The 16,165-nt window shown below is 38.2% G+C and overlaps 2 protein-coding genes across 2 annotated transcripts; one reads left to right on the forward strand and one right to left on the reverse strand.

Annotated features, from left to right (window-relative positions):
• The first annotated feature begins 546 nt into the window (after positions 1-546).
• Positions 547-3,644, forward strand: LOC121250024. The gene is made up of 7 exons (XM_041148934.1): positions 547-881; positions 1,007-1,117; positions 1,387-1,455; positions 1,932-2,063; positions 2,892-2,969; positions 3,052-3,177; positions 3,264-3,644. Exons 1-7 carry the CDS (start codon positions 675-677, stop codon positions 3,450-3,452), a joined length of 912 nt encoding a protein of 303 aa, XP_041004868.1. The 5' UTR covers positions 547-674; the 3' UTR covers positions 3,453-3,644.
• LOC121250023 (probable protein arginine N-methyltransferase 1) lies at positions 3,544-8,723 on the reverse strand. The gene is made up of 9 exons (XM_041148933.1): positions 8,382-8,723; positions 7,348-7,358; positions 7,084-7,239; positions 6,874-6,937; positions 6,630-6,772; positions 5,563-5,650; positions 5,252-5,367; positions 4,937-5,087; positions 3,544-4,359 (listed from the first exon to the last, which is right to left on the reverse strand). The coding sequence occupies exons 1-9, from the start codon at positions 8,644-8,646 to the stop codon at positions 4,154-4,156; spliced, it is 1,200 nt and encodes a 399-aa protein (XP_041004867.1). The 5' UTR covers positions 8,647-8,723; the 3' UTR covers positions 3,544-4,153.
• Between the last annotated feature and the right edge of the window lie 7,442 nt (positions 8,724-16,165).

The raw sequence follows: 16,165 nt of genomic DNA on the forward strand, positions 1-16,165 counted from the left end.
AATATAATTTAATTTTAAAGATAAATTTTAAAATTTTAAATCTTACAAATTAAATTTAAATATTATGTAATATAAAGACCTTTAAATAATACTACTCATTTAAATATAAATTTATAAATTTTCGCATAAATAATCAGTATGCACGTTGCGTGGGTTATATGCTCTTTAATATAAAAAAAAAAAAAATCTAACTATAAACGATTCTGAATACTAATATACGCATTAATTCAATATGATTAACTAGAAAATAAATTTTATTAAAAATAATATTAATTTAAATTTAAAATATAAATACAACAAGATTAAAATATAAATTAATATCTAAACTTGAACTCTCGACTGTATCAAACGACACGGAAAGGGACATTCGTATTTTTCACGAACGCTGAACACGTGGTATCTGGCACTCTATTGGTAGAAGCTACTTTACGTGGCTCTAGGGATCCAATGGGAAACGAGTAAACAGCGAAACGAGTGTGTTTTCCAGTCCACGTAGCCAAACGTAAGCTGAGGGGGACACAGAGCGAGAGAGGCACGGTGCAATTTGTAAACTTGTGAAATTTGTTCTATAAAGATCTCAAATTGGGTATCAGCAGATTTGACAAAATTTTCCCGCTAACTGTTCGTTGGGTGTTCTTGTTCTTTTCGGAGTCTGAAGAGGGAGATCGTCTGTGATGGCTAATTTGAAGTCTCTGCTTTTCGTTGGAATCTATGTTCTGCTAGTCTCAGCATGGATTCCTGTCTCTCATTGTTCCAAGAAACCAGCGACGGTTGCTAGGAAGGAAGACATTCCTTACATCAGATGCCAGGTCTGTGAAAAGCTCGCAGCGCAGTTGTACCACCAGGTCCAGAAGAAGCAAGCTGAGATCGCTCCCAAGAAGGTACTTTTATTGTTTTTGTCATCTGGGTTTCCCTCGTCTTCCCTTCGATATGCTTATTTTAGAAGTGGGTAATCCTTCATTGAATTTCACTGTGGTTTTGTTGTATCTTGTGTATCTGTCATCAGATCTCAGAGTATCAAATAATTGAGATAGCGGAGAATGTTTGCAATCTGAAGAAAGCTGAAGCGGATTGGATTTTACAGATAGATGTTGTGGAACAAGGAAATAAGTTGGAGGTAAGAAGAATTTAGTATCTGGGTTTGTTTTTGGAGCTGTTTGATGAATTGCGTATTTGGAATTTTGTATTTTGAGTTAGGTTTTGTCAATTATTACTGTTGATAGAAGTTATGGAGTTGGTGTTTGGTAGGATTGTAAATGAGTTTACAATTTCTTTATGATAAGTCCAGTTTGTATTGATGTATTTCTACTTTTCTGGGCAACCTAAAACATAATTTTGAGTTTCAATGCCTGAATTGGCTACTCATTTATTTTCGTCTCTTTTCAGCTGGTGGAACAAGACTCTGAAGGACAATGCAATTCAGAGTGCAAAACAATTGAGCGGGCTTGCCAAGAGGTGAGATTTTGCCTCTTGATATGCATTATTTTATGTCTTGGTCTGCTTATTATAATGTAACTCTATATTGGCAACGAAGTTCTTTTTCAAGTAAGTAGCTATAATATGGACAAAACTGGCTAATTTTTTTTTTTTTTTTTTAATTTGGTTTACCATTTAAATTTGTAAATTTTGAATAGTATGAGAGAGGTCCTATGTTAAAATCTAATGGAATTCTTGGCACCAAGTTGTCTGCCCCTGGATCTTGCCCAGGTGGTGCAAAGGTGGACTTGAGTTTGATGTGGTGTTTGGGTGAGGTCACAGGTTAAGATACTGCCAAGTAAAGCTAAATGGGATGTTTAACATCTTCTAAATTGTGGCAGTCATGTGGATTGTGTCACTGTCCAGAAGATTCTGTTTGGTTTTTGGCTCTTTTTACATTATTTTGGATGCCACACTTCGCATTATGATCAAATCACTGTTTGTGGATTTTGCAGGTCATGGGATATTCTGATACTGATGTTGCTGAATATCTATATAGCTCCAAGCCACAACTTGATTCATTGGTTAACTTTTTATGTAAAGACCTTTCTAAAGCATGCAGTACCAAGCCACCTCCAGTTCCTAAGGTAACTGCATTCTGTAACTGATCTTGTAGGCAACTTGTTTATGTAGACCACCTAAGTATTTATGTAGACCACCTTTCATCCCTTCTTCACTAAATCATGTGAAATGGCTCAATCTTGGTGCTTTCTTTCCTTTCAACCCCGTGATCATTCGATTGCTTTCATGATTTATATCCTCAATATGCGATGATTTGGAGCTTTTGGAGCCAAAAACAAAAACTGGTTGTCTTGGAATAGATTGTATACATCAATTAAGTCTGGATGATTCTGGTCTTAAGCAAGTTGCTCTGCATGACTCTTACATATACATGCACATAAACTGCAGATAGCAACAGCGTTGCTATCCAACTCCTATATGTATTTTCCACTAAATATGTGGCCTATGCACCTCATAAGTACTGTTATGAAAAAAGAGGAATACCTTTTAGTGACAATGGTTTCCAAAGATGATGCCTTTGTACCTCCAAACAAAGAAAATATGGAAGTCCTAATGAGGTCCTTCATAGACGGAGCATAACTTTTGCTTAGAAGTCAAATCTCTGAACATTTTATCTTCTTTCTGATTGGCAATAAAGCCCTGAATAGCTTTGCATTAACATGTGACCATACATTTTTGTATCATATCTGAACAAGTTCATTCTGCCCAAAGTTCCCATTACTTGGGAACGTGTATGTCTTGGAATGGACGTGAAGAAACTCGTCCCATCATTAGATAATTCAACTAGTTGGCTATCAAGTAGTGTGAGATTGTTAACGAGAAGAGTGGTTTTATACATTTGATTAAAGCTTAAATTCAGTATAGCACTAAATTATCTTCTTACTGTTGTACAGGATAGGACTCCAGGAGAACCTTTTGTGCCCAAGTCATCCAAAGAGGCAGAAATGGAAAAGATAATGAAATCTATGGAGGTGATCATTTTGGCATTGCTCTATAACATCTGCCTTCTTTATAAGCTGGATTTGGCCTTTATTCTGCTTCTCTGTGCTTCAGGGTATGCCAGGAGCACCTGGCATGAAAATGTACTCGAGGGATGAGTTGATGAACATGAATAAATTTGGTGAGGAAGATGACGAGGACGAGGACGACGATGATGACGAAAACTTCCCCTCAAAATTGGTAATATGAAAGTCACATCTTTGATTCTGGTTTGTGAGAATATGTTATATCTTTTCACTAAAAGGTAAAACAATCCTTTTAAACAGGGAAAAGTTCTGAGGGAGAAAAAGAATACAAAGGTTGATTGGAGACAAAAGATCACCAAAGGAATCACAGACGCAAGGGACTCATTAAAGAAACATGCATACAAAGTCAACAACCGGGTGAGGAAGTGGTGGACAGAAATGAAAACAGCAGGTTCAAAGAATTCAAAGTCCAGCAAATCAGATCTTTAGCTCTCTCCTAATCACACACCATTACAGAAAAAGCATGGATCTGCACGATTTTGTTCGTTCGAGTTTTTTTTTTTTTTTTTTGACTTATTTTGACGAGTAAAACAGAAAATGTGACGTTTGGGTAGGAATTTGAGAACAGATTAAAGCCCATATTATGGAACCTTTCCCTTTATATCATCAATCTGTTAGTTATTTTCTCGCTGAAGGGGCAACCTTTTTGAAATTAGGCTTGTTAATTTCTACTACAACACAGAATTATGCCATTGTAATGATCACCGGAGCAAAATTAAGTGCTTTTTCTGAAAAAAAGAAAGAAAAAAGTAATTCTGTCATACAGCCTATAAATGATGACGAAGCTTCTTCACATTGATGTGGTGCACTCCTACATCTCAAACAATGACATTTTTTTGGTGACAGGGAATTTAGAGATTCTAAACACAGTGCAAACACAATATAACTTGCATCAATCAGACGGAAAAGTGACAAATTAATTGAGCAGCAGTGAATACAAATGAAATTCCAAAATTTTTTAGCGTTATGTATCACACTATTATCCTTTGGAATCTGAAATTACCGAGAAGTTGCTCTTCCTGATGAAAACTAGCCCCACTTTTGAACCGTTCTTAGTGAGAAGTGCAACGATCTCTAACCCAACACTTTCTCAAGTTCTTCTATAACGGAAAGAATTGCCAACCCAAATCCTAGCGCATCTTATAATATTGAATTCTCGACACCACGCAACGCCGACCATTCAAGGAATACTTGAGCATTATATCAACATCGCGAGGATTTTTCTTGTTTTGAGCAACAGTCATGTTCCCAACTAATGTTTCACCTTCACATATGGTCAGCACATCTTCCAGGTACAGGACTGTTTGCTTCCAATGAGTAACCCTTGATCTTGGACCTGCGTGATATTCCGGACTTATTAGAAACATATTGAATGATTGTTTCCAAAGCCTGTATTACTGAAACCTAGCATATGTAATCACAAACCCCTAGCATATGTAATCACATAATAAACAAACACAAACGAGAAATGTAGACACGAAGCCCCAATAAGTTAACCACAAGTTTTGGTCACTTGATTTCAACCTTTCAATCATGAAGATCAGATTGTCAGAGCAGCAGCATTTTAAGATGCCATCTGATGACAACAGCACAGTCCAGATAGACATGCTCGTTAAACTAACATCACCACAAGTGTGCTGCTGACCGTACAATCTAGAAAAAAAGTCTTATTGGTATCATGAATACAAATTCGATCAAATCAATGCTTCAGTAATTTGGCATGACACTGTAGTCCGATGAATTTATAACACCTATTATACTAGGGGCATTAGCAAATGCATAATGGAACATGCCAACTCTCAGGCATAAAGAAACGATTTTTATTTTGAAGCCATAAAGAGCATAATCACCACATGCTAAAAAATATATAAAGAAGCTAAAATTAAAAAAAAAGAAAAAAGAAAGAAAACCACCTGTAGAGAAGCCTGTCAACTTATGGCACTTAGTAAATGATACATCAAAATATGCTACAAGAGCATGGATGTAATCATCACGTTCTGCTACAAGCTTGAAGGGAGCCGTGAAGGACGCATCCCCAGGAGCCATCTTGGAGATATCCATCGTCTGAACGAATGGAAGCAAATCAACTAACATCAGCCAAAATACAAAGTAACAGCTTCAGAGGGTCCAGTGAGAAAGCATCAACAAAAAGCAAACTAAATACACTGCCCAAAAAATCTAATAGTGTTTTATATGTTTGCGGCTGAGCATGTTCCTGTGATTCCCACCTTAAGTAGCTGGCAGTTGGTAACAATTTGATTCTGATCAACTGTGTCAACAAGGGGTTCCATCAAGGCTTGCTTCTTGATGCAGCTCATATCAAAGCCATATACATTATTCCAAACTGGAGAATGAAATTGGCAAGGGGAAAAGTTAAGCATAAAGAAATTACACTGCACCATCTGTTACGGTAGTAAAAGACAGCATTTAAATTTTTCCAACACTATAGATGAGAATCAACAGGTTTCTGTACTATTCAGACATAAAAAATGGCTCCTATACTATCAGCTTTATATTTGCAAACTGCCAATAGTCTAACATTCAATCTTGTCATCTTTGTACTCTGCATCTTCAATGGCTGTCAGGTACAGAGAAGTTTTGTCAGGTAGCACAACTCCGTCCTCGACCTGGATGGATGTAAAGAATTAAAACAAATAAAATTCACCTTCCCGACATAGACAAACTATAGCATGGTTGAATTAACACAAACCACCCCACTTTGAAGATTGAAAAAAAAATCCCTATATACATAATTTTCAGATAACAAAAGATAACCATGGAGGTGAGCAGGTGGACACAAATACCAGCAATACAAGGAACTGAAGTGATATTAATCAATCTTTTCTATAAGTAAAAGTGCTATTGATTAATTAGGGTATGTTTACAGTCCACCATGTGATGGATAGAGCATGCAGAAGAGGACTGAGGGCATGAGCAAATGTCATCAAGACTTTTCCAACACACTAAAGGGAACTAAATCAGTTCTCATAAATTATACCTAGATTTAATGGAAACTATGGTACAGCATGCATTAGTAAGACATGTTTCAGCCTAGCACACTAAGCCAAGCATGACAATGCAAGATGAAGTCTGCCATCTTGGAAACCTTAGTTATCAAATGAATGAAGTATTTGGAAGTTGGCCTGTAAGAATATGAAAGCAAGAGATAATGCCTCTCATAACTCTCACCACCATAGTTTTCTGTCCACAACTAAATGAATGATCTCAATCTATATGAGCCCAAATTTCACATGTTTCAACAGAACTTCCAACTCTAAGGCCATTAAAACTTCATACAAACAACATATATTCATTGCAACATGCATATTATAGACCATGTGTGTGAACCGCAAGGTTGAAAGGTTCCCAGGAAACAACTTTCCCTTTATATACTCGAGTTTGTGAAGAAAGTTATGCTATAACCCTTTGCGAAATTTAGAATCATTGGTGAAATTTTTCTGAAGTCAAATATTAGAATAATTACAAAATATCTTTAGAGTGACAGAGACATGATTGGAATTGATGAAGCCACTAGCATAATTATCAGCTATTTTTAGATCTATTGGAAGCAGACAATTTGGAATTTAAAATATAGCCACAACTTACCAGCCATTTATCACGAGCATAGAGGACAGTGTTTAACATATTCTCAAACAGTAAAAAGTAACCCATCCATTCTGAAATAATTATATCCACTTTGGAGACTGGAAGCTCAATTTCTTCGACTTTTCCCTTCAAAACTGTTATGACTGCAACAAGAAATGAGGAATGAGTAAATGCATAAAGCTGCAACTCCAAAAAATAGCAAAAGAGATCAAGAAAACCAAAAAATCAACACCAATAACATCACCATTAGAATATCCATTAGCTTCAACAATCTCTTTTGCCATGTCAGCCATTTGGGAGCATTCAACCTGGAAATGAAAATTTTGTAAAGTTGTACAATGTTAGCAGATGTGACCAAATTACATGATGAAATAAACACAGACAACATATTTTACAGATTTATTAAACAAAATGTACAAATAAACTTAAGCCAAAAAACCCTGAAAAAAAATACCGCATAAACGTGTTCTGCCCCAGCTTTTGCACAAAACAAGGACAAAATCCCTGTCCCAGCTCCCACATCAAGAACAACTTTATTCTTGAATAGAAATTTATTTTGATAAATAACGTTTTGATATGTCTTAGTTCTCACAACATCCTTTAACATCTCCTGCAATATAAGGATGGTAAAAAATAAATAAAAAATCAGAGTATTAGCAATAGGAAGCCACAACAACGAAATCTAACACCACCCTGCATCCAGATCGTGTGAACTTACTTCATGAATACCTGCAAAAACACATAAAAACCAAAATAAGCTTTTACAAGACATAAACTAATGCGAAGGGAACAGAACAAAAGACAACCTGAATCCGTTCTCGAACCCAATCATCCATATGCAATGTTACTACAAGCAACTACAAATACCACTCTCACATATACAATTCAGGAACTAAGATAAACATAGGTAGGTTAACTGCCAAGTCAGGGTAGTGCATTAAGGAGCTACAACTATTGCGTCAGCTCTTAAATGGAGACGTAGAGCTTGTTTAGCTCATAACAGCAAGACATATTTTAAGACAGTTTTTTTTTTTTAATGGCCTTGGTGGGGCTGTAGCCATTACTTGCGTGGGGCTGCTCCTTGCATAGCCATTCAAACTCGCATTAGAGTGTACATATTAGATCTGTTAAAGTACTATTGACAGAGGTGAAACACCACTTAGGTACTTCGAATCCGAAGGAAGGCAGTCCCCCTACGCATAAGGGGGAGCAAATACCTGTAGCAGAGGAAGAAGAGATAAAACAAGACAGAACAACTCTGAATCTGCTTCCAACATTGTAGGGTGGATCTAGAAAGATATAAAAACATCCCTCCAAGACGTACATAAGACTCGGAATATGGTTAGGTTATATGCATTCTAAATTCTTGCATATCTAAATAGATACTATGGAAGCAAGCAATGGAATAAATTTCATTACATTTTAGATTAAAAGAAATGACAAGCCATCAATGTTGGAGGGTGGGGGAGTCAGTTAAGAAAAAAAAACAAATGTTCATGCTTCATTACTTGCGGTGAACAAAACAAAAGATTCCACTCAAATACAACAAAAGCACTTTCTACGCGAGTTGCCCCAGAGAAGGAAGACAGCCCAAAATCACAGTTATCTTCCCTAATCCTTCCTCCACAAAGAAAACAGCAATAAACGAACCAAAAAACGTGATACGAAAGATTCAAAATCTTCATTTTTTCTCAGTTTTCTTTTCCCCAGTTTTCTTGGAAACCAAATCGAAAGACTGTACTGGAGCCTTACCGAAGTGAGAGTAGGAATCGAAGTAATAGTCGGCACTCGTTTTATCATCGTCTTGGACAATAGAAACGTCTTCAGGGTCGCAGGCGGGGTCATCAATGGGTTGATCATGGCCGTCGGGGTCGGACATGGAGTCGTCGAGGTTGGAGCTCTCGGTGGTATCCTCGGGGTCTTCGAAGCGAATCTTAGTGTTCGGGAGCTGATGCGAGCTGCCGAAGCTGCTCGAGCTCTGATTCGCGTCGGATTTGCTGCCCTTTCGGCGAACCATTTGATTGCGAGCAAAAATTAGGGATTTTCTGTAGGGTTTACACTTCACAGTACAAAATGCTTTGCTTCCGCAGCCGAGCCTTCATATTTATATAATAATATACGTGCGCGTACCACGTCACTCTCAATTCGAACGCTTCTGCTTCTAACTCTGGTTAAAAACAGTAATGGGTAGGTAGGTAGTTTTGGATGAAGAGATTTCAAGTTTGTTTTATGAATTTTATGGTCTCACATAGATAGACAAATAACCAGAAATTCTCACTTTTTTTTTTTTTTTTTATTTCCTTTTTAAAGGATTTGGGTTTGCAAGTTCGGAGCTTATACCTAACATTACTCTTCAATAAATATTATATAACTGAATTTCATCTTTTATTTATATTGATTACTTTTTGATTGAGATCAATGAATCTATGAATCGATGTGTTCATGTAGACCCTAATATCGTATGGAGTCATTGCCTTTGTATAGTATAACATTTTTATTTAGTACGTTACTCTTCTGGCAAACAAATTAGGATAGAAACACTTTAGTGTCCTAATTACAATCTCATAGAGTCGAGAACTATGAGTTGATAATTGTCTTATTATAGCCAAAACACAGTATTACTTTCTTTTGCCTTACTCATGATATCATATATTTGTCTATCTCATTTTCTAGATCTCAAAAAAAAAAAAATCCAAGATGGCCTTAATTAGACTTGGACCCCTTTTTAGTACAACTTTCTTACAAAACATGTCTTGTTGTGATACCATATCCCTATGAAACAACGTGAAAGTAGAGGTTGCTTGTAGCAACCATCGTATCCAATATTAGAAATACAACAAATTCTCTTGTACTAATATGCAATGTTTTTACCATTATGTCGCGTATAATCTAACTTGTTGAGTCGTTTCTAACCTTAGGGAATGAAATATGGACATGGCTAAATTATATTCCCATTGTATGGAAGATGTTATATGATGGTGTCAGGGCTTGGGTCTTCTTAACTTTTATGGGTCAAAATCCTATATGTACATGGGCTTGCTTATTTGATTGGGCTGTGTTGTAATAAGTGGTTGATTGGGCTGTTAAATGGATAGTTGGGCTGTAAATGTTCGTTTTGATAGAATGCTACATAAATTAGGCCTGAAAATCGATTTAATCGGTTCGGTTTTCTCATGAAACCGAAACCGACCGAGACACATATATTAGGGATAAAAACCGATCGAAACCGACCAGTGTTAAGGGCTGAAACCGGCCGGCTTCAATCCGGCCGGTTTCCGGTCAGTTTGATTAGTTTGGGCTTTTTTATTAGGCCCTTTTTTTGGGCCTTTGTTCTATCTCAATTGGGCCAATTCAATAAATATTTTAGACTTTTTTTTTCTCATTTCATTATCCAATATCCTTTTGAGCTTTTTTTGAGTTGATTTCATTTTAAATTTTAATAGTAATGTCATTTATAATTTTCTACTATTACTAACTAACTATATTAATTAATAATTATTACTTACTACTTATTACATAATTAAAAAAATATAACTTCACTAGATGTTTAGTATTACTTAATAGTTAATACATATTAAAAGAAAACAAAAAAAAAAACAAATTGTCTTATACATAGCAAAATGCAACTAAAAAATATAGCATAATTAAATGACAACAAATTGGATAGTTGCTACTTGCTACTTCAACTTCAAGCCGTCAACCTTCAATCTTCAATACTTGTCACGTTTGATTGTGTGCCCAACTCTATATACAAACATTAATAAATATTAATAATAAGAATAAAACATTAAATGTTAGTGAATTTGATTAATAAAAAATACTAAAATTAAATTACAATGAAAACAAAGAAAATATTACATGATTCTACTATGAAGCTCTCCACATTATCCATAGCCTCCCGGATATCAATGGTTGTTGCCGGATGTTTTAACCAATTTTGAGTACAAATCAGTGCCTCAACGATTCTCAGAGCCAATGAACTCCGAAAAGGGTCAAGCACACGACCTCCCGTACTAAATGCTAACTCGGATGCAACCGTGGAAACAGGTATGGCCAATAAGTCTCGTGCAATCCTCGCGAGTATAGGATAGTTAGCCTCATTAATTTTCCACCAAGTCAACAAGTCAAACGATGTGGAGAGTGCCTCACAACCATTTGATAAATATCGATCTACTTATGTTTTGGTAATATTAGATCCCATGGCGGAAGATGCTTTATACCACTCGTAGAATCATTTGGTCTCACGCTTGCCATCACCATCATTCATGGTTCTAGATGTCTGAGGGGACACATGTTCTTGGGTACTCGTGGTGGAGCCGAATTCCGCCTTCGTAAAATGATCCTAAACAATAGATGGATATTTCCCTTTACGTTTCTTAGGTAATGGACAAGTTGAACTAGTAGGGGCACTATGGGGTTTTGATGACTGGGTCTCCCTCACATCATCTCCCAAGTTAATGGTTGGTGTTGATGCATCAACATCAATCAGAGACAACGAAGAATCCATCTAATTATAAAACAAAACATAAATGTTACACGTTAATACTTAATACGTTATCACGTACATTATAAAACATAGCAAACATCACGTACTTAATATGTTATCACGTACATTATCACAACAGCTAGTTTGCAACATAGCAAACATCACAAGTCTAAGACTTTTATCTAAGTTTAGTTCACTCATCACATTCATGCTTTAAATTTATTGATTCAAATTTCAAAGACTGGTAAAAAAATAAAATTTCTAAACATGGCTCACAAGTCTATCATAGACGCGCACACACAAATTATCACACTGTAAGCATTTCAGGCCTTCAGCATAAGCTCATTTCGGCATAAGCTCCATCACACACGACACAATGTCAGTCACAAACCACAATATTTTTACTAAGCAAGGCAAAAACAGAGACTAAAATTCGGTAATTCATCATTTGTTCCCAAAAAATTCTTCAAGAAATTAACAATAACAAGTTAACAACTAAGCAAGAAATTAACAATAACAACTAAGATTCGGTATTTTAAAATTTTTACTTACACTGGGATGTGGGCCGTGTGGGTTGTCGGCGACGAGAGAGAAGACAGGGCTGTGGGTTGTCGGCGACGAGGAAGGAGAGAGGGATCGACGGGAGAGGGAGAGGGAGTCTGTCTGGGACTGGGAGACAGAGACGGAGAGGGAGTCTGGCACTCACTGGGTCTGGGGACGGCGGGGAGAGGGAGTCTGGGACTGGGACTGGGAGGCGCTCACGAAGAAGAAGAAAGAAATGAGAAGGAGAAACAACGCGCGCGCGCCGGGGGGGGGGGGGGGGAGTGTTCTAACCTTACCCAAAAACGACGCTGTTTGGTTTAGACCAAACGGCTCATAGGTTTAAGAACAAAACGACGCCGTTTCATGTGAAATGGCGTCGTTTTGTATAAGAAATATATTTAAAATATATATATATATATATGACGTCGGTCGGTTCTTCGGTTCAGACCGGGTCTGAAACACAGATCGAACCGGTCGACGTCGGTTTCTTTAATTTTCTACCGCCGACTGACCGGTTCTCTGTCGATTTCGGCCTGTTCCTGAATCCAGCGGTCGGTCTTCGTCGGCGGCAGTCGGTCCGGCCGGTTTGTGTACAACCCTAATATAAATAGGTTCATATTAGCTTGTGTATAAATAGTCTTCTACGGTATTGAAATTTGAAATGTGTTGTTGGGCCGAGGCCCTATGATCTTGACCTTCAATTTCCAGTCCAAGTCGTGAAGTATCAATAATTCAAAAATTAATTATTAGGATAAGAGGATAAGAGGATTACTTGCACTGCAAAAATGTGCATTCTATTTCTGAAAGGAGCTTATTGTACACGTGCTCACACATTTTCGTTAAGTATATTTTCTCTCTATTAGTCTTTATTATAAAGTCTTGTCATTTCTAATTATATTTCATGCTACATGAAATGCTCCTAGTGGTTTTAAGTGGCTTCTTAACCAATTTGAAACGTGCTACATCAGAAAGTGTGATTCGGGATAACAAAATTTTAAATGAAGAACGACAATACTTGTCACTCACAATTGATTCTTACCGATTCTATCTTCCGAGATGGATGTTGACAATTATCACTCTTTTTAATTAGTTGCATAAAATTGTGTGGAATAAGTTGACATGTGATTCATTTGGCTCATCTAGCATTTTGGTGCAAGAAGATGGAGAGGATCGGCATCGTTTAGAAGAAGCCTTAATGGGTTAGAGGCAAATGGTAAACTTTTTTGGAGTTTCTCTATCGTCCAAACTCCTCTTACGAACACCCAATAATCTATTTAAAGCTTAATGACACTATAAAGACTTTTGAGTTATGTTAGGATCTCTTGGTATTATCTGTTAATTGGTATAATGTGAACACGTATAAATCAGTATATTCCTTGTCAATTCAGGATCTCATTAATTAATTACTTCATAAAATGGCCTAGAGTACGGCATTGTAAAGCTCTCAACATTTTAAAAGCCAAGTAAGTTGCTTTCCACTCGGATTTTGGACTAGGTTTGGGTGGCGAGGTACCGCCCCCGTCACCCTACTTGGGCGGCACAGGCTACCTTGCTCGCACCATGCAGGGTGCAACATTTGAAGCAGCAGGAGTGAGGGTCAGGCTAGGCCTAGGCCTGCTTGCATTATACCCCGCCCCAACCCAGTCCAATTACTATATATAATTATATATATACATATACATATATATATAAATTAACTCTCATGCATATATATATATACACATCATTTTATATTTATGAATTAGTATATAAAAAAAAACTTAGCCCCCAGCCCACTTCTCATATCTTCTCTCTCTCTCTCCCTTTATCGTCTTCACTCCTCTCCAGTCTCTTTTCCTCGCTTCTTTCTCTCTCTGCGAGTCCGCCATTCTCTCTTCCTCCTCCTTTTCTTCTTCTTCTCCTCCTCCTAATTTTCCTCTCCACACTCAAATCATCAATGATTCATGCCACATTTTCAACGTTCTTGAAGCGTGGTCGGTTTTTCATGGTCGTAGTTCCTTTGCTCAAGTTGTGGTCTTTCCGTTTGTTATGGCGGTTATTTTAAATTTTTTTTTTTGTCGTGTGCCATTGTTTGTACTTTTTAATTTGTTGGATTTGTTGTTGGATGATAGATCTATGGATTTTAGGGATAGATATATAGATTTGTTGTTGCTTTTCGACTTTTTTGAATTTAGTGGTTGTTTTCTACTGTGGGTGGGCGATGGATGGCAGGGGATGGTTGAACCAGGGGCCAATCCCCCCTCCCCCCAACGCGTACAAGGCACCATCTGTCAAAACCCTAGGAAAGTGGCATCAGACCACGCCTCGACACTACCCTTGACATGCCAAGACAACCCCACAGCCAGCCTACATGTGTGCCATGGCCCATGCCTTGACACGCATGAAAGGCCCAACGAGGCTACTGCCCAGCGCGCTGCCCAACATGCACATGCCTAGCGAGCTTAGTGACCACGTGCAGCCCAACGCGCGGCCAAGTATGCGCACACCCATGCACATGCCCATGCACGCCCCCTATGCACGCCCATGCGCGCGCACCCCTTCGACACAAGCCCATGCGCGTGCTCTAACAGCAGCAACCCAGCGAGATTAGTGGCATGCCTTAGTAGGCATGCCATCCAACGCACGGCTCTAGCCTGTGCTCTACAGGCAAGGCCAGTGGCATGCCCACCAGGCATACCATCTAGCGCATTGCACTAGCTCATGCCTTGCAACATCAACGCCTAGGCCACCTGCCTTGGCCATGCGGAGCCAACGCCCAGGCCACCTGCCTGGGCCATGCAGCATCAACGCACAACACCATGTTGTGCCCACCAACAGGCCATGGTGCCATGCCCATCAGCATACCATGCATATAACCATGCCGTGCCCACCTACAGGCCCATGCACGGCACCATGCCTTGCCCCAATGACCATGAGCCAGACCAGCCCAGTTGTGGGCCATGAACCACACTAGCCCACCCATGGGCCATTCCATGCCACGGGCCACCATGGCCCTTGCAAGATTATTTTATTGCTTTCATTTATTTTTATTTAATTATTTTCCAATGGACATTTTAACGGTTTTCACTTTGTAATATCTATAAATAGGATCCTTAATTATTTCATTTACATCTTTTGACAATTTTCCTAAATGACGGCTATTGTTCTTGATATCATTTTTTCGGTCCATATGCACTTGGGCTCTTTGGAGTGCAATTTGTGAATCCCTTAAGAGAGAATCACACTTTACAATTCGTGAATGTGTGATTTATTTTATCAATATATGAGTTTTCTTTTCGACTTTGTGCAATTCGTGAATCAATGTTGATTTGTTTATCTTTGTGTTCATTCAAGTTCTTGAGTGTTCATATTTTTAGCCATTGTGTTCATAAATTTTCTTGCATCCATTCCATCTCCTCAAATACATTATTCGACCACCATAGTGTTTACCCTACTTACCATATTCGGCCACCTCCCATAAATTCCATTCTTCCATCATCCATTGACCTAGTCGAAACCCTACTTGCCATAATAGGATTCCTAAACTTTAGGAATCCTTATCTTCATCCATTCCCCTTGACTTAGCCAAATTCCCACTTTCCTTATAGGGTTTCCTAAACTTTAGGAATCCTAATTCCCTTCCATAACCGAATATCCCCTTATTTAGCCAACCGGTCATTCTTACCATATTTGATCCCTTGTTTCTAGGAATCCTCCTAGAATCACTTATTCTTCAAGTCAATCCACTCCATCTTGCCATAGCCAAAACCCATCACTCCAAGATTGCCTCCTACAATTTTGGAAACCCTTCTTCCATCCAAACCCTAGCCTCACCCATCATCCAAACCCTAATTGCATCACAAGTGGCGCCAACTTCAAGGATCTCTATGCTAGCCATGCCTCACTACTCTATTGCTTGAGTTCATAAACTAGATCACCATTTTCATCACCATCATAAACTATTCCATCACTAAACACCAAACCTCCATTAACCTAGGGTCCCATCATTGCCACGTTTTGCTCAAGGCCAAGCAAGAAGGTTAGACACTTCGATCATCACAAGGAGAATCAAGGCGAGGACAACATAGTGTTTAGGGACTAGACCGAGGTCCCTAACACCCTCCCAAGGGGTGTGGGAAGGGGGCACTAGCTCCACCTGAGAGGTGCGACTTTGGACCCTATCATGTGTGTTTTTATGATTTTGGTTGTACTATTCCTCCTTGGTAGGGCATAAATAGATGGTGACTCTTGGAAGACAATTTGACTCGTAAAAAGTCACAAGTTGTAGAGTTGACCTTATATATATAACATTGAAGAATCTACAGGGTTGCATTGGTCCCTCTAATTTGTGAAAAAACAGATATTTAGAGGCATTTTTATTATTTTGAGTTAATTTAGAGTATTAAAAAAAAAGAAATCTAAAGGGTGTCTTATTGCTTTTTGCTAATAGCTCATGGAAGAAAAAGTTTCAGTACAAGTGAAGCCCAAGCTTGCTCATGTGTGTGTATTTTTTTCTTTAGTGAGGTTA

The sequence above is a fragment of the Juglans microcarpa x Juglans regia genome, chromosome 2D (assembly GCF_004785595.1).
Source record: "Juglans microcarpa x Juglans regia isolate MS1-56 chromosome 2D, Jm3101_v1.0, whole genome shotgun sequence".
Classification (NCBI taxonomy): domain Eukaryota; kingdom Viridiplantae; phylum Streptophyta; class Magnoliopsida; order Fagales; family Juglandaceae; genus Juglans; species Juglans microcarpa x Juglans regia.

Excerpts from the sequence above, each read along its gene's own strand:
- LOC121250023 (XM_041148933.1), bottom strand. The coding sequence starts at position 8,646 with ATGGTTCGCCGAAAGGGCAGCAAATCCGACGCGAATCAGAGCTCGAGC. Across the intron at positions 5,651-6,629 it reads ATGCTCGTGATAAATGGCTG|GTCGAGGACGGAGTTGTGCT; the intron begins GTAAGTTGTGGC and ends ACATCCATCCAG. Across the intron at positions 4,360-4,936 it reads GTTGACAGGCTTCTCTACAG|GTCCAAGATCAAGGGTTACT; the intron begins GTGGTTTTCTTT and ends AATATCACGCAG.
- LOC121250024 (XM_041148934.1), top strand. The coding sequence starts at position 675 with ATGGCTAATTTGAAGTCTCTGCTTTTCGTTGGAATCTATGTTCTGCTA. Across the intron at positions 1,118-1,386 it reads AACAAGGAAATAAGTTGGAG|CTGGTGGAACAAGACTCTGA; the intron begins GTAAGAAGAATT and ends GTCTCTTTTCAG. Across the intron at positions 2,064-2,891 it reads AGCCACCTCCAGTTCCTAAG|GATAGGACTCCAGGAGAACC; the intron begins GTAACTGCATTC and ends ACTGTTGTACAG.